General features: G+C 48.5%; 1 protein-coding gene across 2 annotated transcripts; it reads right to left on the reverse strand.

The window, feature by feature from the left end:
• Positions 1-1,472: 1,472 nt before the first annotated feature.
• Positions 1,473-20,523, reverse strand: TFIP11 (tuftelin interacting protein 11). 2 transcript variants are annotated; one of them, XM_083163658.1, is made up of 13 exons: positions 20,369-20,523; positions 18,807-19,013; positions 17,153-17,303; positions 13,852-14,008; positions 13,560-13,687; positions 13,307-13,459; positions 10,645-11,151; positions 9,588-9,691; positions 9,113-9,281; positions 5,082-5,325; positions 4,798-4,940; positions 2,289-2,454; positions 1,473-2,021 (listed from the first exon to the last, which is right to left on the reverse strand). In XM_083163658.1, exons 2-13 carry the CDS (start codon positions 19,004-19,006, stop codon positions 1,672-1,674), a joined length of 2,472 nt encoding a protein of 823 aa, XP_083019784.1. In that variant the 5' UTR covers positions 19,007-19,013; positions 20,369-20,523; the 3' UTR covers positions 1,473-1,671. The 2 variants fall into 2 exon arrangements, with proteins under 2 accessions (XP_083019784.1, XP_083019783.1); XM_083163657.1 differs by lacking the exon at positions 20,369-20,523 and adding an exon at positions 19,599-19,998.
• Between the last annotated feature and the right edge of the window lie 6,384 nt (positions 20,524-26,907).

Here is a 26,907-nt window from a genome sequence, read left to right on the forward strand (position 1 = left end):
TCTTCTGGGTAGTACAGGATGGTACCACACTGCCACCCAGTGGAGAGGTCACACAGGTCTATATAATGCAAGCATACTAAATAACGGGTATCACAGACACCAGGGGTGAAATGTAATAGGATGAGAGAATCAGAAAGTGAGATATTTGGTAAGAAATCTCCAGGTTTTTTAAAGCAGCAATCATTTACACTGCAAACCCAGTTTGATTCTGCAGTGTAGATGATTGCCGCTTTAAAAAACCTGGAGATTTCTTACCAAATCTCTCACTTTCTGAATCTCTCATCCTATTACATTTCACCCCTGGTGTCTGTCAGTAAGTAAAGTCAAATTTGCAACACAGTTGGCACATTGCATTTCTACCAAGCAAGCGATGAGTAAAATTCCTTTACCTTGACCATGCTCCATCTGTGTGGAGTAAACATGTGTGCAATTGTACTACAGACAAGCAGCACACATGTTTATATCTACGTACGGTGTAGATATTACAACAGGATAATTACCCCCAGGCTGTGGTTCTGTATTATCCTAGCGCTCCGTCATTACCAGATCTCTCCTAACACAACCTCACAATGCACCTAGAGACAACCAATGCCTATTGCAATGTTTGGGGGTGGGGGAGAGGCGTAGAACAATAATAGCACGGGCAAATGACAAATTAACACCGAAACAGGCGATTCCTTCTATCCGATGCCTGGGCGAGACGCCTACCAGACCCCTTCTGTCTGCATACAGTAACACGTATGCACACAGGTACAACATGGTGACAGCAGCTGGGGGTGAGTTCACTAGTTTTATTTCATTATGAATGGATTCAGAGTCATACATGATGTCAGGATATATGGGAATATGTTACAGAATACGTAACGCAGCCCCAATCCCCCCCCCCCAAATGCACCCTCACAGTTTAGGTCTCAAGGATATCCATATTTGGGCCTTGATGGTCAAATTAGAATGGTCTGTGCTTACACATGGATATCTGTAAAGCCTGGACTGCCCCACGCACAGGGTATGGGAAGCACTGCTGTAACAGATGCTCGTCCTCCCCAGTCTGAAGGTGGATGTGGTCAGTCCTCAGCAGGGGAAGTATAAGCCAATAACTGCCCTTGGTAAGTATGTGCACATTACACTCATCACCCAGATCTATGCTATGGGCTATCTCTGCCCCGTCTGCTATATCCAGATCCTTAACGCGCATTCATCCTTCATCTGCAATCATAGCACAGTACAGAAAGGTGATTGGATCCTGCTCTGGCCAATCACTATCATGGGCAGGCAGATTGGAGACATTACCAGAGATGTGCTACAGCGATCAGTGACGTCACTTGTACTGCTCCTGTGGGGCACATCACAGATGGCATCTCCCACTACCAGCGATGCATGGAACGCTCACAAAACAACAGGAAGGGACTCTGACACAGACTCTGACCATGGAGAAGGACTATGAGCAGCATGTACTTGTTACCAGCCTGAGACAAGTCTTAGAAAACGTTTATTTATACAAAGCGGAGTCTTTGCAGGTAGAACGAGGCCTCTAATGTATCAGTATACGTAAGGCCACCTGCTCCTCATGGACAGGATAAAACACAACTAGTATTCCCAGGCGGTATCATTGTGTGTAGTATACAATCCTGTGGTACACAACATCGCCAAGGCGCTCACACACCCCAGCGCCTATTTGGCCATGTCTATTAGGCTCTGTAAAGAGGTTGGCACCCAAGTCTTCTCTCCCTGCACGTATACAACGCCTCGGTCTATGTAGATGACAATGCGGTTGAAGTTGTAGAGCTGTTTTCCTTCATGCCGTTTGCCAATCAGGGGCATAAAGACAATGTTGTGTTCCTCCGCTTTGGACTGGATTAGGTCCTTGAAGTTCATTGGCACGGCGGAGACTCCAATACCTCTTTGTGCGATACTCTCTGCATCGCGCCGCTCCTGCATGGCTTCGTACTGGAAGTCCTTCCTCCTCTCTGTCTGCGTCAGGTAAGCTATACTCTCCCGGGCGCCGGGCTGCATATACGCACCTGTATTGAGACATACACAGACTAAATATTGCCGCTCCATTAATATACATTTAGTCTCCGTTATCACAGACCCTATTTGTAGTCGCCACCAACTTCTAGAGATGCCGTAATCGCATTGTAGCCATTACCACCTGGGAAACTCGGAGCTCGGGTGGTTGGATGAGCTGGTGGCCATGGATTCACCTATGATACGTCCAGGCTCACTCCTATAGCATCCGTCCACTCCTGTCTATGGACCAGTTGTGATTAGCACAGGTGTGTACTCACCAACATTAGAGGAGACCGATCTGTTCATGATATCCAGCGCCTCATTAAAACGATCCTTGATTCCTGGGTGGGCCAAGACCTGGTCAGAGAACATGGACTTCCAGCCCAGATACCACTTGGTGATCTCCTCGTAGTTTGGGTTATTGCTGAGCCAGGAGCACAACACCTGAAAACATGGTTCACAGTAAGACCTAACACTGTAAATCCCATATCATGCAGCAAAAGACAACCGGACAGAGTAGAACAGAAGGAATCAGAAGTGAGATTCAGCAGCGGCCCGCACACCCGCCCATGTCAGTGGCAGAGCGCCCCCCACCATACCTGCCTGTATCAGCAGCGTGCGCCCCAGCACACCCGCCTGTATCAGCAGCAGTAGCGCATGCGCCCCAGCACACCCACCCATGTCAGCCGCAGCGCGCCCCAGCACACCCGCCTGTGTCAGCAGCACGCACCCCAGATTACCCTTGTGTCTAGTTACCACAACTGGATACATTTCCAAGAATTTATTAAGTCCAATGGAAAGTGTCTTTAACGCATCATCAGGGCCAGTGCTAGGGTGTTCGGCGCCTCCCTGCAAACTCTAAATTTGCGCCCTCCCATACCTTATAAAATAACGCTTCTAGAGAGTGCCTGCCTCGTCACCCCGCCAAATCACCACCACCGTATCTCCTCACAACCATGCGAGGGGAGGTGTCACAAAGACACACCCCCTCACATGTACCCGCAGCAGGAGAAATCATTTGATGCTTGCCGACCATCGAATGATTTCTCCTACCTCCACAAATATAAGTCAGTGGAGACTGACTTATATTTGTGGGTACGGGGGGGGGGGCCTCTTCCTAAACATACCTATGTGATATATATATATAATACCTCCAGAAAACCGGCACTCACTTAATATTCTTAAATGACAGCGTGCTCTGAGTCCATTTACAAAATAGTCCCCTGTATGCACAAACATAGTCCTTCAGGCAGTGCTTGCTTAAAAGTGTTTAGTATGTTTTTCAAAGTGAATCCAAAACTGTATGAATGTAGATAAGATTATATAGAACACATCCAGCATTAGGAGAAATGGCTATGCTGGCATTCACAGACTAAACATAGACACTTCTCTATCTCAATCAATTCTAATGAATCCTGTGCGTGCCACTGCCACCTCAGTATATCAGTAGATGGTGCCTCTCACCTAATGTACTTCAGGTACCTGTCCGTGTTGCCTTCTGTCCCGGGTCCCGGATTGTGTCCAGCGCTGAATCAAGCTGCTGTAACTAAAACCCAGACAGCATGGCTGGCTCTTCTCCCTACATGCCATGTACGCGCCGGCCCAATGTAATGACGTCGGGCAGCGTCATTCAGCGGGACGATGTGAGAGTTGAGCGGCGGGTAGCGGGCGTCTAGTAGTGCCGCAGCCGCTGCCCAAATAAATGTCATTCATGTCCAGCGCTTGGTGCTGCCAGCACCGCTGCCTGTCATATACTTTGACAGGCGCAGGCAGCGGCAGCTGGCAGCTACAGTATGGGAGGAGGATAGGTAGCGCCTTCAGGGGCCGGCGCCTACCTGCTTTGCAGGTTGTGCTGAGCGGGTAGCGCCGGCCCTGCGCATCATGGAAATAAGTGTAGTACAATAATTTGTGGGTAGTATTACCTAATCCAGAGTATTCATAATTGGGGGGGAGGGGCGTATCCCTAAGTCTAGAACAGACATAAAGGTATTCCTGTCTGGTAGATGATCAACTTCCCTTCAGCAATTATTATCTAAGGATGACCAGATAAACATTATACTGCAATAAATGAGGGGAGGGGGTGCCCCCATACAATGCGGTAAAATGTTTCCCTTATAATCATAGGTCTTGTTAGTAGAGATATAAAACAAATAATCTATTCTAAAAAGTTGTGAGGGTGCTATATGCACTGCGGATACGGATGCTGAAATATGACCCTCGGACAATCTGCCAAACAGCACGGATGTGAGAAAAGCAAAGGGTTAATCTACAGCCCCGAGTGGGATCGCACTGCCGTGGATCCACAGTCCCGAGCAGGAACATGCAGCCGTTAGAGATTATTATAAGAGAGACGTTTCTATGATACAGCTTTTATTGAAGTTGGAGATTAGTTATAATACACTGACTGCTTTGTGTCAGATAATTAGTCTCTTTAAAGCTCAGCCAAACTAAAAGGTGGCCATACTCTGCTGCAATGTCTCGCAGCAGTGTACCGCCACCCAATTCCCCGCCAGCCACCCGGGACCTTCCTGGGCAGCAGGGACGCATGCGATCAATTGTGATGAGCCCCACCGCCGGGAGGGAGGTCCCAGGCCAGACGACCAGCAGGTCTGACCACCGGCTCAAGTCTGATGCTCACAGGACCACACATCGGACCTGAGTGGACATCAAAATGAGCAGATTTGGGACAATTTCACGTACCTGATTTGTCCGAATCGGGCGAAACCGGCTCAGTGTATGGGCACCTTTAGACATTGGAAGCCAGAGCTCAGTTTATAATCCACTTACCTGCAGCCACTTGGGGAAGAAGTGTTTCTCCAGGAGTCCTACGAGGCTGGATAGAGAGATCATCCCCTCCCAATCCATCATCCAATGGAACACATCCATGTGCTGCTGGTGCGGGTTAATAATAAACTCCCCGAGACACATCCCTGAGAGAGACAGATGCAGTTAATGTCAGGCCATCCCAAGGTCTTGTTTTCTTATGATGCCGAGTCTGCCATGTGTGACAACCTGTTCTATATTCCCACTGATACATAAGTGAATAAATAATGTGTGACACTTCTGCTTACCTAACTTGGGCACAATGTTTTTCACCATGAACGCTTCCCACGACCCAGGTGTGAAGACCTCTTTCCATGGCTGCAATATCAGCTTGGCGGAGGAGTCGCTGGGGTGCCACTTCTGAAGGGCGTTGGCTAACTTGTTTCTGATTGGAGAGAAGAGCGGCTCTAGCCGGGACTGCATCAGCGGCAGCCAGGGGTGGATCCAGGAGTGGATGGGTACCGTGTCTGTCAGAGGGTTCCAGTTCTCCACCTGTGCACAAAAATGTCGCATTGTCACCACCGGTAACATACAGTATGCTATGCTATGCTATGCCTATGCTACAGGCTATCGCATACACCGCAGTTCTAGAAACATATCCCACGTAGCCTGGATCCATGGCCCTTGTCCATGTGGGACCGCCACAAGTGGGAGTGACTGACCATTATTCTCTGACAGGAGACTTAGATGGGGCTACAGTCTAGCCGAGCTCACCACTGCTGAGGCGGCCAGCGCTGGATGTCGTAGCGGCAGTGACTGCGTCCTATCAGACACTGACTCATTGTCCGCTCAAAGAAAATAAAATATACTATAAACGAGGCTATTTAATATCTGCCCCTGACAATAGTGTCCATTCCTGGCATATCACTGGCATGCCGCACTGGGCTTCCCAGCTTATGATGGTTTTTGGGGTGCCGCACCCTGCACCTAGATATAGCGCTAGGGACCCCCAATATACAGAGAAGCCTTGACGCGGCTTGGGGGCATAGCATACACCTGCGCAGGTATATGTAACCAATATCTCTGAATTCTATTATCATGTAGTGTTCTAGATTGGTTACTAGCATTGCTCAGTGTGCTGAGGGAAAAAATGTCTTGTTTTACTTACCCAGTAATTAACCCCTCCCTCATGCACCTGGGAAATGTTACTGAACTAATTGAGCATCTACCACTATCTGTATGTATAGTGTCCATTCCTGTAAGCACCAAATAAGAACCTGGTCCTCTAGTTACTGGAGGCAGGGTATAAGGGAGAGGAAACTTAACCATTTGGTACCCAGACTGCAGCTCACCAACCATACCCACTGTAAAGCCAGTGTCCCCTATGATGTGTTAAATGATTGCTGCTCTAGTTAAGCAATTCACAATTAAGGCTGATTGAGAAGGGGGCAGCCTGTGGTATTTCACATGGCTCAGACATGGAAAGACAAATAAATCAGTGCACATAAAGATCAATGATCCCTAAGCAACATGCATCCCCCTCCTGGAGGAAAGAGAAATGTATCATCAGCTTCAGATTAAGAGCCTGACCAAGCTGGGCAGAGGTTCAACCAGAGGACACACAAGTCTGCTCTGTAATAGCGACACGTCCCTTATCTAGCTGCCCCGCCACAGCCGGAGAGGACACACAAGTCTGCTCTGTAATAGCCACACGTCCCTTATCTAGCTGCCCCACTACAGCTGGAGAGGACACACAAGTCTGCTCTGTAATAGCGACACGTCTCTGATCTAGCTGTCCCCCTACAGCTGGAGAGGACACACAAGTCTGCTCTGTAACAGCGACACATCCCTTATCTAGCTGCCCCCCCTACAGCCGGAGAGGACACACAAGTCTGCTCTGTAACAGCGACACATCCCTTATCTAGCTGCCCCCCCTACAGCTGGAGAGGACACACAAGTCTGCTCTGTAATAGCGACACTTCCCGTATCTACCTGCCCCCCCTACAGCTGGAGAGGACACACAAGTCTGCTCTGTAATAGCGACACGTCCCTGATCTAGCTGCCCCCCCCTACAGCCGGAGAGGACACACAAGTCTGCTCTGTAATAGCGACACGTCCCTTATCTACCTGCCCCCCCCTACAGCCGGAGAGGATACACAAGTCTGCTCTGTAATAGCGACACGTCCCTGATCTAGCTGCCCCCCCCTACAGCCGGAGAGGACACACAAGTCTGCTCTGTAATAGCGACACGTCCCTTATCTACCTGCCCCCCCCTACAGCCGGAGAGGATACACAAGTCTGCTCTGTAATAGCGACACGTCCCTGATCTAGCTGCCCCCCTACAGCCGGAGAGGATACACAAGTCTGCTCTGTAATAGCGACACGTCCCTTATCTACCTGCCCCCCCCTACAGCCGGAGAGGACACACAAGTCTGCTCTGTAATAGTGACACATCCCTGATCTAGCTGTCCCCCTACAGCCGGAGAGGACACACAAGTCTGCTCTGTAACAGCGACACGTCCCTTATCTACCTGCCCCCCCCCCCCCACAGCCGGAGAGGACACACAAGTCTGCTCTGTAACAGCGACACGTCCCTGATCTAGCTGCCCCACTACAGCTGGAGAGGACACACAAGTCTGCTCTGTAATAGCGACACGTCCCTTATCTACCTGCCCCCCTACAGCCGGAGAGGATACACAAGTCTGCTCTGTAATAGCGACTCGTCCCTTATCTACCTGCCCCCCCCTACAGCCGGAGAGGACACACAAGTCTGCTCTGTAATAGTGACACATCCCTGATCTAGCTGTCCCCCTACAGCCGGAGAGGATACACAAGTCTGCTCTGTAATAGCGACACGTCCCTTATCTACCTGCCCCCCCCTACAGCCGGAGAGGACACACAAGTCTGCTCTGTAATAGTGACACATCCCTGATCTAGCTGTCCCCCTACAGCCGGAGAGGACACACAAGTCTGCTCTGTAACAGCGACACGTCCCTTATCTACCTGCCCCCCCCCCCCCCCCCACAGCCGGAGAGGACACACAAGTCTGCTCTGTAACAGCGACACGTCCCTGATCTAGCTGCCCCACTACAGCTGGAGAGGACACACAAGTCTGCTCTGTAATAGCGACACGTCCCTTATCTACCTGCCCCCCCCTACAGCCGGAGAGGACACACAAGTCTGCTCTGTAATAGTGACACATCCCTGATCTAGCTGTCCCCCTACAGCTGGAGAGGATACACAAGTCTGCTCTGTAATAGCGACACGTCCCTTATCTACCTGCCCCCCCCCTACAGCCGGAGAGGACACACAAGTCTGCTCTGTAATAGTGACACATCCCTGATCTAGCTGTCCCCCTACAGCCGGAGAGGACACACAAGTCTGCTCTGTAACAGCGACACATCCCTTATCTACCTGCCCCCCCTACAGCCGGAGAGGATACACAAGTCTGCTCTGTAACAGCGACACGTCCTTGATCTAGCTGCCCCACTACAGCTGGAGAGGACACACAAGTCTGCTCTGTAATAGCGACATGTCCCTTATCTACCTGCCCCCCCCTACAGCCGGAGAGGACACACAAGTCTGCTCTGTAATAGTGACACATCCCTGATCTAGCTGTCCCCCTACAGCCGGAGAGGACACACAAGTCTGCTCTGTAATAGCGACACGTCACTTATCTACCTGCCCCCCCTACAGCCGGAGAGGACACACAAGTCTGCTCTGTAATAGTGACACATCCCTGATCTAGCTGTCCCCCTACAGCCGGAGAGGACACACAAGTCTGCTCTGTAACAGCGACACGTCCCTTATCTACCTGCCCCCCCCCACAGCCGGAGAGGACACACAAGTCTGCTCTGTAACAGCGACACGTCCCTGATCTAGCTGCCCCACTACAGCTGGAGAGGACACACAAGTCTGCTCTGTAATAGCGACACGTCCCTTATCTACCTGCCCCCCCCTACAGCCAGAGAGGACACACAAGTCTGCTCTGTAATAACGACATGTCCCTGATCTACCTGCCCCCCCCTACAGCCGGAGAGGACACACAAGTCTGCTCTGTAATAACGACACGTCCCTGATCTACCTGCCCCCCCCTACAGCCGGAGAGGACACACAAGTCTGCTGTGTTACAGTGACACGTTCGTGATCTAACGGCGATCTGATCGTGCACTGGCAGCAAGATCCCGCCCACACTGCATTGTATATGGGATGCATAGTAAATGTGCCCCGAATACAACTAAGACTGATTATTAGAAAGTGCCGACTGTATCGGAGGCCTCTAAGAATATCGGCTCGTTCCCGTCTCCATGTTGTGCTAAGATACAGTATCCAATCTCACCTCCTTCTGCAGTTTGGGGAAAATAAGTTGGTCCAGTATATTATCTAGAATCCAGACTGGTACCAAGTGGACCCAGAAGTCCAGGAAGTCCACCATGGGGGCACAGTTCCGGGGCTGCCACTGCGAGATGATAATCCTCAGAAACGGAACCCACATCTCCCACAGCAATCTGAGGAGAGAGAAGGACAGGTCAGTCCAGATACTACACATTGGTCAGCACTACCTGGTGATGCCAAGGCAGGCTGCACAATACGCAGTCCTCCAGCTACCGCTCAACTACATGTCCCACAGCATCACCTGCTAATGCTTAAGCATGAACTACAAACAAAACAGAGGCAGAGCATGGTGGGATGTGTAGTCCTACCGCAACTGTATTGCAGTTTATTGCCTACCATCATGCAAGCAGTCTGTGACTCGGTCATTGCTGCAGAGACAGAAGCAGAACCTTATTCCTGGGTGGAATGGTGGCAGTTACCTGTGATAGGGATCCATGGCTGCATCTTGTGCGCTGTGCGACAGGTGACCTTCCTCCAGCAGATCCTTCCACTTGGTCATGACATCAATACCGTACATTGGGTCCTAAACAGAGATAGATCATAAGGATTTTAGTTTCCCACAACTAGGCTGAGCTCACTTTCCAACAAGCGCAGCCGGTCCCCAGCAGCGGCGTTGTAGGACAGCTGGTAAACATGGCGCGGCGCTGGAGGACAGCTGGTAAACATGGCGCGGCGCTGGAGGACAGATGGTAAATCTGGCACACAAGAATAGGTGCTAGGCACGATTACATTTACAAACTTCTGTAAATGTACCAAATTCTCTTCAGAAACATCAGAAGGGTTGATTCTTCAGCCTGACTACCACTAGCGGGAACATGTAATAGAGTTTGCCAGACAGACTCAGACCTTATTTTTTTTATTTTTTATTAAAGTGTCAATTATTTACAAGGTTAACCATGTCTTGTAAATGACTGTCCGTACTTGGATGCTATTACACACTTACCGCAGAGTTTAAGTGCCCAGAGCCACTTGATTATAACCCTGAGATAAGCTGTAGCTGGCCGGTAAAAGGACCCATATAAGGTCAGTTACCCGCTGTAAGCCCTGGACCAGCCCTGAGGGTGAACCTAGCATGGACTTCAGCGTGTACCCTCCTGGGCGCAGAGAGAAATATGCTCTAACTGGCACGTCTCTGGGGCTAATTGCGGACGGTAACTGTATTGCTCCAGGTGCTAAACGCTGCAGTAATGCCTGTGGCTGAGTCTGCCCTATGGGGTTCCATCACTTAGCAGAAAGGTTTTTAGCAGTTTCTCACTGCCAATGTCATAATGATACCTATCTCTTTCGTACAGGTGAGGTTGGCTTTATTGCAACACTCATCGCAGTGGCTCACCAACTGATTTAGTTTGGTACAGCTGCGACTTGAGAACTATGGTCCACAACAAATGAACATGAAGGTCATATGTAAATGTTGAGCTACATTCTGCTCCATCTGAATCTAGTTCCTCCCCTAACAGAAGAGCCCACTTCACTCACGATTAAGGGGTTCCAGTCTTTGAAGTAATCTTTCATCAGGGGGTAGACAATAGCCACTGCCAGATCGGCCTTCTCTGACATTTTGTATTCTTCATAATACTTGTCCTGCAGCATCTGGAAAATGCGTGCGCACTCGTCCAGCGTCAGAGGGTTGGTGCAGCCTGGCTGCATCCTCTGCCCGCACTCTTCCACAGTCTGCAGCACCTGGCTCAGGTTGTATATGGCCTTCTCCTCCCGCCCCAGCACCTCGGACAGCTTTTCCAGCTCATGTGTGAGGTTCACCACCATGTCTCGCTCATACTGTAACTGCCGGTCATTCTGGATGATCTCCTGCTCCGTCATCTCTATCAGTAGCTGCAGGTTGTGCTCCAGCTCCGGTAGTACAAACCCCTGAGGCTTCTCCTCCTTCCCCCCTGGGGGAGCCGTCTCTCCAGGGATGTTGTGCTTGTGGGACATCTGGCTGTAGCTGTAATACACTTTCTGCTCCCGTCCAGTCATATCAATCACCTGCATAGAGAAACAAAGAGAAGGACGACAGGATTACAACTTGCTACAAGTGGTTACATGCTGCCATTGTTTACTGGACAAGCGAATGGGACAGATGAGTTGTATTCAGGTAACTGGGGTTGACCTAAAGGAGAATTACAGTCAAATAAACTAAAAAAGTCAACCCTATGCGTTATCGAGGGGCCGCCAAGTTCCAGCACCGTAACGTGCCGGCATTACCAGGGGCCGCCATGTTCCGGCAATGTAGAGGATGGACCATGAAGGCACACTCACTTGTCCTGGCTCTCTAATTGGACAGACCCATTAAGAAGGGCCATGTAATGAATGGACATAGGCACTTATTCTGATAGTCGGACGGCTCCGTGTGCAGTCGGGCGATGTTTGGTATCTGCGCATGTTCGAACACGGAGTGAGGTCTGTGCAGAAAACGATCGGTCGGAACAATCCGAGCAGGGGCGTGAAGGGCTGTTGGGGCTCATTACCATATGCGTACGCCCCGTGTTTCATGGGCGTTCCCATGAAAACGCTGGGCGTACGTATGGTAGTGCGGCCGTGACGCACGTGTGGGGGGGCGGACATATGACATAGCCGGATGCCAGCTGCCCGCCCATATCCCTGTTTTCATACGGAAAAATGTCTGAGTGGTCTGGAGCACTCGGTGCTGCCTGACCACTCGGTCCATCATTTGATGGTCGGCAACCATCGGAGGATGGGGGAGGTTCCCACAGATGGAGGAGGTGTTCACATGAAACATCCACTCGCGGGCTGTACGCTCGGCGTCTTACCGCATTCAGACGCCGTGAGCGATCTGTACGGTAGGCGGGGCTAAGAACACTTGGTTCCTGTCCGAAATACGCATCTGTCCGAATCAACTAGAATAAGGCCCACAGTGTAGAAATTCCTTTGTAAGCCATCATGTTACAGCCAGCTGCTTAGCTTGCAATCACTGCTACTGTAATAATGATAATAGCAGCTTCTACCTACAGCACAGGGAAGGAACGGTGCACATCTGTAAGGGTTACACGTGGTTTAAAAGGCAGAACAGCAAAAGCATCTGTGCTGCGGCGCCCATTCGGTCATCTGCGGGTTTCTTTCTTAAGTTTGGCACCTAGGAGGTCATGTAGTTGTGATATCAAGAGCAAAGTTCCGATGTTTGGTACTTGGTGCATGCGCAGGGCCCGTTCTGAGCAGACTGTCAGTCACTGGGGGCAGCGGCAGCCTCCATTTGTGACACCTTAGTTTAGAGGGGGGGGGGGGGTAAAAGAGATCCTCGTAAGATTCTGGCCTCTGCAACGGTCAGCTTTTGTATGTGCTGTACACCACATGATGGTGGGATATCGATGGGATACTGCAACTGTGTAATGCAGTGTTTTTCAACCACAGTGCCGTGGCACACTAGTGTGCCTTGAGCTGTTTTCAAGTGTGCCCCCAGATCTAGAGATGTCCAAACCAGTTTACAGCCACCACCAGTTCAACTGTTATTTACTGGTCTCTCCTTTAATGGAAAGGGCCAATGTATTTTATTTTTGTTACCTGTGGCGACCAGTGTGATTGTTTTTTTATATGAGGGCCAATAGGTTTGTATTTTTTCCTGTGGGAGTCAATGTGTTTTGCCCTGTGTGGGTCTCATGGTGTGCCTTGGCAATTTAAAAATCTTAGTGTGCCACAAGGTAAAAAGGTTGAAAATCACTGGTGTAATGGTTAGCATCACCATGGCCCTGACTGTGCGGAGTTTGTATATTCTCCCCGTACTTGCGTGGGTTTCCTCCGGGTACTCTGGTTTCCTCCCAAAATTCAAAAATAAACAGGTAAGTTAATTGGCTCCTAACAAAATTAACCCTAGAATGTCTGTGTGCGTGTACATGTGGTTAGCGAATGTAGATTGTAAGCTCCACTGGAGCAGGGACTGATGTGAGTGTTCAAAATATTCTCTGTAAAGCGCTACGGAATATGTGTGCGTCATATAAGACACACTTAATAAATAAATTAAATAAATAAATAATAAAATGACTGCAGCAGGAGGCGTCTGATTGTTATACACACCTCCTGCTGCTGCAATACAGCAGCAGTGACCGCAACGCCATGGTGGATTGACTGAGAAATCTCCAGCGCAGGTGAATGTAAGCAGTGGCTTGGCAATAGAAGCAAAACCAACCTTCACTTGGGATATCTCTTTCTGGGGAGCAGACATAGGTTTCCCCCCTCTTCCTTTTGCTTTCAGCTCATCCACGGTCTTGTAGGCATATTTGGGTTTTCTCTTATTACCACTGGGGTCCTTCCTCCATTGGCTCAGCTCCTTCTGAAACTCCTATGCATGAGGAAAGACATGTCAGGGAATGGGCTGTCTGCAGGAATATCAGGAGAACATAAGCTCTGTAAGATCCCGAAAACATGGACATCACACTCACCTTTTCCTCTTCCTCCTCAGAATCCACAACAGGGAAATCCTGCAGTGACTGCTTGGTTCTCTCTGAGCCGTACGCACCCACGGCACCTTTGCCTTTCCTCTGTTTGGCCACGATAGGAGCAGTAATACCTGTGTACAGATAATGTACCTTACAGTCTCTGACATTCTATCTCTATGGAGTTCTAGGCACAGCTATCACGTCTTCCTATAGACATGCTTACGACAAGGGAGAAGATAAAACTAGAAGCATAGCAATCGTAATTACCAGAGATGGATGAATCACAATACAGTACCTTGGGCATTCTTTCCCAAGCCGCTGCCTGGCACGTAACCCATCTTCTGGAGCAGTTTCTGCCCGATCCCTTTGGTGTGCCGCTCCCAGGAACCAAAATCATTGTTGGACTTTATTCCTCCAGCAAATGTTTTCTGGGAAGGTTTAAAATTTCCGCCCTGCAACGTACAGAAGGCATGTAATGCTGTAGGATAACACGTGAACATTTCATAGCCCCAGCATCTTATATGTAGCTAAGCCCCTATAAACTGCCTGTGTCACAGTTATTGTTGGTGCCCATTAATTACTGCACCCCAAAAAAAAAAAAAATATATGTTCTGTCCTGTTAAACAATTTCCTTCAAATCCTTAGGGAACCCAAGTAACACAGGGGACAGCAAGGTGAGCTGTAGTCTGAGCACACAAGTAAGTTCTGTCTGCAGCAGCCCAGGCTTCCTCACGCCTATATCCAGCCACAGGTAGCCAGTTACCTCACAGCATCTCAGGAGTCTCCTCTGGCGCGGTAGTCTGGCACTTGGAAAGACAGGACCTCAATCTCCTGGTTGATATGAAAGCTAGATACAACCTTTGGAAACTTGCACACACGTGTTTGAAGAAAAGCTCAGACCAAGAGTAAAATCAGAAATGGGGGAGGGGGAGCTATAAGACGCCAAGTCAGACATTTGCTGGGCAGATGCGATAGCAAAAAGGAAGGAAGTATTTCATGTGAGCAAACAAATGTCCATCATGTCGCAGGGCTCAAAGGGAGATGACAAAAGTGCCCCAAGAACTAGAGATAATTTCCATGGAGCCACTGGCAGTGCAAATGCAGTTTGCATGTTGAGGATGTCCAAAAGGAAAGTCTGTACATCGGTAATCGCGTGATCTGCCTCATGAAGAGAAAAACGGCTGAAACCTGCAAAGTAGAAAGACAGAGGCCCAAATTCATACCCACTTGCAAGAGACAAAGGACTCACAAGCACTGGAATGATCTGGAGTTTAAGATGATCATGTCTCAAGAGCCAAGCCGTCAACACAAGCTGGGCCAGATCCAAGCACGGGGCCTGAGGCAGTAGAGGAAGCAGTGGTAAAGCACTAATGGAAAGGCCTAGATGAGTCACTTACCAAGTCCAATGTGGCCAATTTGGATGAAAGCACCGGGATCCACGTGGCTCCAACTTAAACTTGCAGAGGATGCATAGAATCATTATGATTAGAGGGAATATGTATAGGAGTGGGAGAGATCCAGGTCTCTGGTGCATGCGCAGTAACTGGGTGGCTTTTGGTTGTGCAGAGACACCATCCAATTAATGTACAGATGCCCCAGCAAAGGACCAGTAGTGGAATGATGTCCGGTTGTAGAGCCCACTCACCCAAGTGTATTGTACATCATTGAGATTAGATGTGTAGGAGAAGATGGAGTGATCCAGGACAGCTCCCAGATTTCTGTTGTGTGAGCAGAAGAGACACCATCACTGTGACTTAGGAAATCCGGCTACGAATTTTGGACCCTGGAACCGATGGCACTGACTAATGTAGAATGTGACCACCTCTTTGTGGCAAAGTGACTGCAAGCGCTTCTCTGGTGGTTTATGTAGGCAACGGTTGTCATGTTGTCAAACTGCACCTTGACTGGAAGATGCTGGAGAAAAGCTGGTGCTACGCAATGAGTCCTGTACACTGCTCTACACTCCATGATATCTATGGATAGTCAGATCTCCCGAGTCATCCACCAACCCTGGGACATCTGATGACAAGTCACCGCCCCCAGTCCCAAACACTCGTATCAGGGGTGATTAGGATGTAGCCCTGGATACATAAGGAAGAGGCCAGGTGGGAGACACAACAGGGAAGGGACAAATCGCAGGAGAGAAGGATTGTCTGTGCCTTCCGGTGCACAGGACACTGGGCTAGAAGTTCGAGCTGATGAGCACAGTAGTGAAACTGGGAATATTCCACAATGTCAAAGGTTGAGTCCCAGAGAGCCCAGGATCCGCATGCAAGCATCTCGAGATGGGAGTCCAGGTGGATTTCAGCCAATTGGCTATTCATCCCATAGACTGAAGAAGATCCATTACCAGATGGATGCGTTCCAAAGGAAGGTTATCTAAATAACAAAGTAGCTGAAGATGTACTGCCATGACTTCATGAAAACAAATGGAGATTTGCTGAGAAAGGCGAGTCTGTAAAATGACTGCCCAGCATCTCTCTGTAGGGGGAAGAGAAGAGGAGTAACCCTGTGGTGACATGGCTGCCAAGAGTCTCTCTGTAGGGGGAAGAGAAGAGGAGTAACCCTATGGTGGGATAGCTGCCAAGAGTCTCTCTGTAGGGGGAAGAGAGAAGTAACCCTATGGTGGGATGGCTGCCCAGCATCTCTCTGTAGGGAGGAAGAGAGAATTAACCCTATGGTGGGATGGATGCCCAGCATCTCTCTGTAGGGAGGAAGAGAGGAAGAGTAACCCTGTGGTGGGATGGCTGCCCAGCATCTCTCTGTAGAGAGGAAGAGAGAAGTAACCCTGTGGTGGGATGGCTGACCAGTGTCTCCGTGTAGGGAGGAAGAGAGGAGGAGTAACCCTGTGGTGGGATGGCTGCCCAGCGTCTCTCTGTAGGGGGAAGAGAAGATAACCCTGTGGTGAAATGGTTGCCCAGCATCTCTCTGTAGGGGGAAGAGAGGATGAGTAATCCTGTGGTGAGATAGCTGTCCAGCGTCCGTCTGTAAGGGGGGGGGGGGGGGGGGGATGAGGAGTAACCCTGTGGTGAGATAGCTGCCCAGCATCTTTCTGTAGGGGGAAGAAAGGAGGAGTAACCCAGTGGTGGGATGGCTGCCCAGTGTCTCCCTGTAGGGGGAAGAGAGGAGGAGTAACCCTGTGGTGGGATGGCTGCCCAGCATCTCTCTGTAGGGGGAAGAAAGGAGGAGTAACCCTGTGGCATTTGCGTCGGATTGCAGCAACAACTGAATTGCCCATTAAATACTGATTAATTAAGGACACAACAAAGCCAATAACATTCTCCCCTTAATATCTTAGGAAAAGTTTTTATCTTTTCTTTTGGCAGCACTTATGACCAACCCTAACCCGTAGTTAGCATGATGTTCGAATGACATTAGTTCTACATCAGGGACACAAGACGCCACAGGGTACAGAGGTATCTGCGGTCGTAGGAACCTGTCCCAATCTATCAAAATACAGAATATTATGCGGTGATTAGCAATAAAACTCCACCAGCCCCTTATTAATACAAATTACTTTCTAGGTTTACAAATACTTCAGCTACATTATACCCAATAAGCTTTACTCAATTTAATGAAACAGAGGAACGAATTACCGTTTTTAGTTTCTTTGGTTCGAATTCCTTTGGCAAATTCTCTCTCTTTGCCGAAGTTTCGTTCTCGGAGTCACTGTCTGAGCGCTCTTCTGCCGCAGGCTTCCGGATCCCAGCGCTGATAAAATTTACAGGTGCAGAATAGTCGCGGGATCTGGGAAAGAGAAGGAACAATGAGACACTGAGCCAGAACTAATAACCCATGAGCTTATATCTCCTAGGATGTGCCAGGGGCTATTCAATTGCAATCTACAGGCTGCACTTACCACAGATTTCTGTGCTCACCCTCGTGACATGCAAACAGACATTGGTAGGAAGTGAGGCTTCCTTTCCATAGCTGTCCTGGGTGTGCACTTACCCAGAACCTATGAGTTAGCCCCAGGCTTATAGAGTGAGCAAGTGGGCTTGAGCCGTTGGCGAAGAAGAGACCTTTCCATTCCAGCAGAAGAGTAGCTCAACCATGAATAAGACACTGCAACATTCAGCATAAACTTCTCCATGGATGTAGACCCCATCACACACCATGATACGATCTAATCACATGGCATGGAAGCATCTTCCAATCCCCACCAATCACATGCCTATATTATAGATAATAATGTACAGACCTCCATGGAGGGGGGTCATATAGTGTTCATTCTAGCACCCGCTATCTTTGAAAACCCATGCGGTTCCTCCTGGGGTGTCGCTGTCTGCTGGAGTGCTTCTAGCACAGTGTGGTCTGTATATCAGCACTGATATACAAACCAGACCTGTGCTAGAAACACCACAGCAGACAGAGACACCCCAGGCAGGGGAAGAGGAACTGCATGGGTTTTCAAAGATAGCGGGTGCTAGAATGAACAATATATATATGATCACAGGAGATGTTCAACACCAAAACATCCCAAGGGCGTGAAAACACATAGCAGCAAGGGATCATAGCCTAAACCACCAATCCTGTACACACTGCCACTTCCCCACCACCCCAACGTAGCTCGCAGGCATGGGCAGGTGTGTAACTAATTGTAAATGTCAGACACAAGCAGCCACCAATATTGTCTTGGATCGCCAGATGTGTAAGCACCTTTCTGGTTTGGGATTTACACAAGGAATAGCAGTAAGGCACTGCGGGTGGGGCAAACGTAACATCCGCTGGATGGTTTATATGTGAGGGCTGTGTCCAAAAACACATATTACATCGCTGTGAAAAAGAATTAAAGCCGTCCAGCATTTGTGGGCTACATGCAAAAGCAGCCAGTATCTGCCCCGCATGTATAAATAACAATGTAAGTATCTGAACCACGTTTATTGCAGCATGGCTTGTCCAGGTACCAGTCACTCTGTGCTGCTTTAGTCCCACCTCAGCAGCAGTCCCATGTAGTCCTTGGCAGCAACACAAGCCTGGAAACCCCACAGTAATAAGGCCTATGACATGAACTGCAGACTGTTGGCGACCAGCGCAACAGCAGTTCATACTCCAGAAGACTTTTCCAGAAACCCCCAATAACATTTGCTAAATGGGATTTAAAAGGGTATTAAATGGAAAAAATGGGAGTGTTTTGCATGTGATATTATCGCAGCTAAAACCGCTGTAAGACCTTTTTACACGGAATGAATGACAAATAACCCCAGCGGCAGTCACTCCAGGGAACGTTTCCAGCCCCCGTACACCTACTTCTTGCCACCAAAGCTTGGTCGTTCATCATCAGAATCTCGCTCTGCCCACAGGCCGTAAATGGCTTCTTCTTTTGTTTGCCAGTGACGGCGGCGGTTGGGATTGAACTCATTCTGTATATCCCAGTCAGTAATCTCAAAGTTTTCTATTTCCACGCCATCGCTGTTATCGTCTTTGCCGTAGAGGTGTGACATAGACATGATGAACCTGAGGCACAGAAACATCAAATAGAACCAATTATTATTAATTAACCAATTATCAGACAACCACAGAGTACCCATGATGGTGTATTTATGTTGGATGGTTTAGGCCAGGCCTGGGCAATATGTGACCTCGTCTGTTCCTGATCTACAGGCATTCATAAGGGTCAATTCAAATAAACACAAACTGCACACTGCAGCGTCACAAGTTTTAGCTTGCATCCCATAGAGGTGCAGAGGAAACATGCGCTGCTGAGATTACTGTATATGTGCGCAGCCAAACACTGCGGTGGCATCTGCCGGCATATAGTGGCCCCACAGCCCCTGGGGAAATCACATGGGTTTTTCTCAGAGACAGACAGTAATGTCAGAAAGAGCATGATAAGAGACTGGGCTACAAAATAACTTAGATTATACATTTCCTACATGAGATGCAGAGTCAGGGTCTATTTGAGGTTAGTTGTGGCCTCTATAAACCTGTGCGGAAACATTAATAAAACAATCCATTTTCCCTTAATTGTCACTTCATTATTGCAATGAGGTGAAGACTGCAATGTGTGTGTTAATACTCCTGAGCCGAAGGGCTCCTTACATTATAGGAGTATGGAGCTCAGCTGAGGACAAGCGGTCATAACTCTGACGCAAAGGAGGGTGATGTAAGCAAGACAGGGCAGATTATAAGGGGCTTGGCAATAAGAAGTGGTGAGCAATTCATAGTGGCAAAGGAACAGAAGAATGACTATGTACTGTAGTATTCAAGCGCTCGGCTTCTGTGGCACAGAACATCAACAGGTGAACAATATCCTGTCACAACGGAAGACAAGGGAGGGACGGAACCTCACACAGCCCTGACAGACTGCTAGTGCTCCAATTGACAGCAACAGTCTGAGATGACACCTGGGTGGCAGTGTGGCACTGAAAGGGAATTAGCTGGGAGGGCAGCTGACAGTGAGTGTAGTGTAGTTCCTTAACATCTGGAGGGCCGCAATTGCCCAGCCCTGGGCTAGTAGCATTGCACTAAATGGGGGGGAAGGGGGTGCATTGCACTGAATGGGGGGAGGGAGCTACAGCCTGGCAATGTGGTACTGAATGGTAAGTGGTGACAAACTGGCACTGGAGGGTGAGGGTTGACTGGCATTGGGCAGGGAGAGGGGATGACAGGGTAGGGAGAGGGGTAGCTGGCAGATATTAAGGTGAGTGGTGGGGAGCTCAGCTTTCGGCGGGATGGTGAAGGGGTGTTAAGGCCATGGAGGGTGGTGAGGGGATGACTAGCAGATACATGAAGGTGAGGGGTAAGTGGCACTGGGATGCTGGGGGTTGGAACTGGGAGAGTGGGCTACTGCAGCGATCACACATAGTTACCGCGGTACTGCGCTGCGGCCTCACACCGGGGAGACGTAGAACGTAAAGCAACGGCGAGTCACGTGTCTCTCTGCGTCACATGGCTCCAGTGGCATGTCGGGAGATGTAGTCTCTGGAGGAGTCTCTCGCGTCCCGTCCCTCCCCCTCAACACATTAATGGCTGCGGCTAAAACCCTGGTTCAGTGTTCTGGGCAAGCATTTAAAAAATCATGGCGGATATACACAGGCAGAGTCGCAGACAGTGATGATACTTAGGTAGCTAGAGACGGCAGATAGGTCAGGTGATGATGGTAGCGTACATTACCCCCTCCGTGGAGGACACTGAATGCTCTGCTCCTGGACATCCCTCTTATTACCAGCACCTGTGGTGAAACATCTTTTTTCTCAATAATCCTGCTCAAAGCAGGTGCTAGCAATCATACAGTACGGTCATTAGGTCTACAAGCATTAAGTCGACATGCAGAAAGCGCAACATAACTGAAAGTCAACATGGGTTAGGTTGACACAAGCATTAGGTCGACATGGGTTAGGTTGACAGTCAAAAGGTCGACATGGGGTTTTTCGCCTTTTTTTTTAGCCAACATGTGCCGACAGGAGGTTTTTCTTGTCCTACTATTCACTAGGGCATGCTGGGAGAATAAAATAGTGTGCCGAGCGTAGCTGGGGCTGTCGGCAGGTAGATGATAGGTAAGGTGACCAACTTTTTTACAATGAACAGGAGGACAGAAATAAATTGAAGAAAAAAATATTGTAAATATATATTTTTTTAATTAATTGCAACAATAATACACTATAATGTGATAAATGCTTAATAAAGTCAGCAGTGGCTGCCAGCATGCGGTGCCTGCTCCACCATCGGGCTGCCAAAATCAAAGTCTGTGTCCCGATGAATGGATACGCTGATCACCATAAAATGGCGGCTGTGCATAGCGAAAAAGGCATTTACAAATAATAAAATTACTCATCTAAAACCACTACACTTTCTGAAAAACTTCTGCAGCCGCACAGACCTTCCTCAGCTTCCACTTGACCACACGCCGCCTTCTCTTCTCCGCAAGTCTTCTCCTGCAGCCGCACAGACCTTCCTCAGCTTCCACTTGACCACACGCCCTCTTCTCTTCTCCGCACATCTTCTCCTGCAGCCGCACAGACCTTCCTCAGCTTCCACTTGACCACACGCCTTCTCTTCTCCGCACGTCTTCTCCTGCAGCCGCACAGACCTTCCTCAGCTTCCACTTGACCACACGCCTTCTCTTCTCCGCACGTCTTCTCCTGCAGCCGCACAGACCTTCCTCAGCTTCCACTTGACCACACGCCTTCTTCTCTTCTCCACACGTCTTCTCCTGCAGCCGCACAGACCTTCCTCAGCTTCCACTTGACCACATGCCCTCTTCTCTTCTCCTGCAGCCGCAAAGACCTTCCTCAGCTTCCACTTGACCACACGCCCTCTTCTCCGCACATCTTCTCCTGTGTGGAGCGCATGCGTCGCATAATGGCGTCTCGCCACACTGTACCGAGCCTTGCGGAATCTTCATATCAAATACAAATACATTATATAACACGCAATGGATCGGCACGGCATCAATCAAATACAGGAAGCCCCACGAGGGGATGCGCAATACATGTAATGTAATCCACCTCCCCTCGCTGCACTCGCCACACTTTATAAAATCAACTCCACGCCGACAGTGGTGGTATGAAAAGGTCGGGAGGACGCGTAACGCGTCCGCTCGCCGCTCTTCGGGCTGGCGTGGATAGTGTGGGTGTTTCAGGAACACATTGACACCTGCCAAATCATACATCTGAGACAGTAATGATGACATGTATAAACTGGTAGCTGGTTTTTAGTTAATATTAATAATAATAATATGAAGAACGCAACTTAACAAAGTAAAATAATATCGAAATTATTAAGAAGAAAGAAAAAAATGAAACAGTTATTCTTCTGAATCTGCATTGACAGAAAATGCAGCAGAAGTGGATGCAGTTGTGTTTTCTTCCGTGTCGATACATTTCTCAGCCTGTGGGAGCAGAGTTAAGGTATAAAGTATACGCTGGAACGTGTTTTCTGCGCCAACAGTCTTTTGCCAAATAAATTCCTGTAGGTAGGAGTCCAGATTCTGGCGCGCAGTGCCCCTTTGACGTTTGTTATGCCACTTACACGATACCCACAGGCGTTCAGTGTTTTGGGTGTAAACCCCAGTGTTCGGATCAACAAAATTATAGCGGTGGTTCACCCGTGCATGGTGGTACCCTGTCTGCTCCAGCTGCTCGGTGTTATATGCACGCCAGCAATCCGAATATATAGTTGTCCCCGGTTCTATATATTTGTCAGGGTGCTGGTGTCACGTCTTTCCACAGGCGTTATGAAAAAGTAACCGGTGTCTCTGGAAATGTCTCCAAACCGCCACTGTTGAGGCAGCACGCGTCCGACATGACTTCCTCTGTACAAACAGACTCTCATCCACCTCCACTATTTTTCCCGGACCACCAATCCCGTGTTGGCGCTGCGACATTAAATCCACGGTGCAGGCCTCCCGCATAAGGGTATATTACAGCACGGTGGTTTTATTAGACAACTTTAGTTGTCGCTCACAAAACGATGTGCTTGTGAGCTCCTCCACCCATGAATGAATAAATAAAACGGATGAGGGTAAGAAATGGTATACGACACCCCGGGAACCAATGTGCTGCACGGAGACTGACCTTCTTACGGCAGGTTTTAATGTGGCAGCGCCACTTGCACTCCTTCATACTCAAGCGACCTATTGCTTGTGTCAACCTATTAACATGTCGACCTAAACCCATGTCGACCTAACTGTGTTGACCTAATGCTTGTCGACCAACTTGCTGTAAACCAAATGATCCCAACCCAAATACCATAACCAGAGGTTTGTTTTACCACCTAAGCAGTGATTCAGGAAACAAGTATCTGTTCTAGATTCATAATGTGGGTAGTCATATATATAAAGCAGGTCATTGTCAGATACACAAGCAGGTAATCATAGCCAGGTGGCAGACTCAGGAATGCACATCAGAGTCCTGCTCCTTCCACATCCCAGGTCTCATCCTTGCTGCTGTCATCCCTCATTTGCAGTGTGCTTCTTGGTGCAGCTACTGTATTGTTCAATAGCCGTGGTGCCAGAGAAAGGCTTACTGATGTTTCTGTCAGCGGGCACAGCATTTCTACGGGCGCGGGCACTGGAAACAGCTTTGCCCCATAAAAGCTGCACCCCATGCAGTTACACCACTATAAATATCTATAAATACATAAAGAACCAATACAGAGACCTGTCAGGTGCTCTGATTACCATTAGGTCTATGTGCAGGACACAGGGGCATCCACTAAGGCTGGAGAAAAGGTTGTGATGACTCACTTCGTATATTTAAGAAAGGGTTGGACCAATTTTTAGTGGAGAAAAACATCCTTGGATACAACCATTAATTATAATGCATAGTGGGAGGTCCAGTAGGTAAATATCTGCCAAGGGCTCAGGGATTGCTGGAGATAGGATTCTATTTCAGAAATAGGTTGAACTTGATAAACTTACAGTATGTCTTTTTCAACCTCACAAACTATGTTAATGTGTACATTTACCTTACATGTGCTCACTTACCTGTGTACACATCTTACATGTGTATGCTTATCTTACCTGTGTACATTTACCTTACATGTGCTCACTTACCTGTGTACACAACTTACCTGTGTATGCTTACCTTACCTGTGTACTTTAACTTACATGTGCTCACTTACCTGGGTATGCTTATCTTACCTGTGTACATTAACCTTACCTGTGTACTTTAACTTACATGTGCTCACTTACCTGGGTATGCTTATCTTACCTGTGTACATTAACTTTACCTGTGTACACATCTTACCTGTGTATGCTTTCCTTACCTGGGTACATTAACCTTATCTGTGCTCACTTACCTGTGTACACATCTGACCTGTGTATGCTTACTTTACCTGTGCTCACTTACCTGTGTACACCTACCGTACCTATGCACACATACCTATGTACACTTACCTGACCTGTGTATACTTACCTTACCTGTGCTCACTTACCTGTGTACACCTACCATACCTATGCACGGGATGCAGTTACGATCCCGGCGGTCGGGATCCCGGCGTTCAGAATCCCGACGCCGGAATCCCGGCGTTCAGAATCCCGACGCCGGAATCCCGACCGCCGAAATGCCGACACTTTCTCCCTCCTAGGGTGTCCACGACACCCCTGGAGGGAGAATAAATTAGTGTGCCGAGCGTAGCGAGGCACCGGGCCCGCTGCGTGGCGAGCGCAGCGAGCCCGCAAGGGGGGCGATCCACGTCCCCCCTTGTCGGCATTTCGGCTGTCGGGATTCCGGCGTCGGGATTCTGAACGCTGGGATCCCGACCGCCGGGATTCAATACTGAATCCCCTATGCACACATACCTGTGTACAATTACCTTACCTGTGCACACTTACCATACCTGTGTTTATTTACCTGTGTACACTTACCTTTCCTGGGTACACTTACCATATCTGTGCACACCATTGATCCAAAGAGCGTTCCATCAGTTGCTTCTCATACCTGATGAGAATTATAGCTAATTACCACTACCTGGAGCAGCAAGCATTTCCTCTGCTGACATCAGATATAATATAACGTATTACTAACAGGACTATTATAGCGATTGTTACATGCTCGGCACATTAGTATGATAATATGTATTATTCTATATACCAGTGTGACTTTGTCATTAATTATATTTATAACAGCTTTGACAAAGGTGTACCCCAAACAGCGAAACGTGTCAGTGGCTTATTGGACCGGACCTTTATGCCATACAGTACATGCCCCTTGCAAGGATTTGGGAATTATTTCCAAGTGCTCTTACCGCTACCAGCTCGATCCCGTGGTTGACTTTGGCTTTCCACTAGTTAAGTGGTATGGAGAAAATACTAGCTATTCTGACTCACCTTGGACTACAAATACACCTACCAGATTCACCGCCGTAAGATTCAGACGATTGCTGCAATGCTATCCCAAGGGACTGTAATCCTCTAGCGGCGCTGGGTGACTAGAAATCCAAGTGGGCACATCAAATGCTAGAACTGCTTCTCCACTTCATACTTTCAACAGAATAAAAGCCAAAACAGGACATTTCATTCCCCTTCAAACCCCTGGGGTGAGATTTAATAGGATGAGAAATTCAAAAGTGAGAGATTTGGTAAGAAATCTCCAGATTTTTAAAGTGACAATCATTTACACTGCAAAATCAATCTGGTTTAGCAGTGTAAATGATTGCCGCTTTAAAAAAACTGGAGATTTCTTACCAAATCTCTCACTTTCTGAATCTATCATCCTATTAATCTCACCCATGGTCTAAGGGCCTTATTCGGGTTAGGTCGGTGAAACGTACGTAAGGTCCGTTCCCGTACGCTCGCGGTGAGCGAAAGTCCGCCCACAGAACAGCCGCACACGGACTGTCACAAACACCGACAATGGGGAGTGGCGTACACTTGAGTGTACGCCACCGTGTACGGACGGATCTCCCTCCTAGCCACCGATAACTGGCGTACATAAGAGCATACGCCACCATATACGGACGGATCTTGTCCGTTTTCACACCAACATCTTCCGTATATCTGAGCGTACACCACAGTGCACGGACGGGTCTCGCCTTTTTTCAATGGAAAACTCACCGTGTGTCACCGATCGTGAGAGTGAGCATACGTCCGTGCACGGTGGCATACCCTTCACATATATATGGCAGATGTTGGGATCCTTTGTTAGAGATATGTGATTGCAATAATGTGCTTGGTGGCATCTTACATACAGAGTGTTCTACATAAAATTCATAGCAGATATGAAAGTGCATAATGTATGTTGTTGGGCAAAAAGACAAAAGATTGTGTGCAAAATAGTGGCCATGGCCTTAGGACATTGCTCCACCATTGCAAGTAGATATTGAGTCCAAAAACATCGTTGTTGCTCTTAGACGTGGTTTATGTGTCTTTTTCCATATAAAAAACTGGTATGTTTGTGCTACAGTGAAAAAGTTGACACATGTCGACTTCTGTGAATTGAGTGTCCTGCTTTTTAAAGTATACAAAAACACTTTCTGAATGGGTGTAGATGGTTATAAAATAACTACCTTGACATATATAAGCAGGTCTTAGAATGAATATTACCTAAAATTAAACAAACCTTTACATGTTGAAGTGTAGAAAGATATGCTTCCAATGTGTTTGAGGGCTGTGTGTGGCTTGCAGGTAGTGAAATCATGGTTTTCACTTAATAGCCTGCAGCATTGCTTATTACATTCAGGTATATGTGTTTGAGTAGTAATCAGCGTTAATTAGCAGACCCAGGTGTCCGCTCTCATGCGGTATCTCTAGGGGTGGTCTGGAGCTATCTTTGGCGTCTGCCTGTTTTTGGTCCAAAATGCACGGTGCGTTCGCCGATCGAGGCGGTTGTGGCACCGTGCATTTTATGTGCACACCCCCGTGTACGCCCAGTTTCCCTCATTATTCAGGCCGCTCCCCTAAAAACAC

The sequence above is a fragment of the Crinia signifera genome, chromosome 11 (genome assembly GCF_055691185.1).
Source record: "Crinia signifera chromosome 11, ASM5569118v1, whole genome shotgun sequence".
Lineage (NCBI taxonomy): Eukaryota > Metazoa > Chordata > Amphibia > Anura > Myobatrachidae > Crinia > Crinia signifera.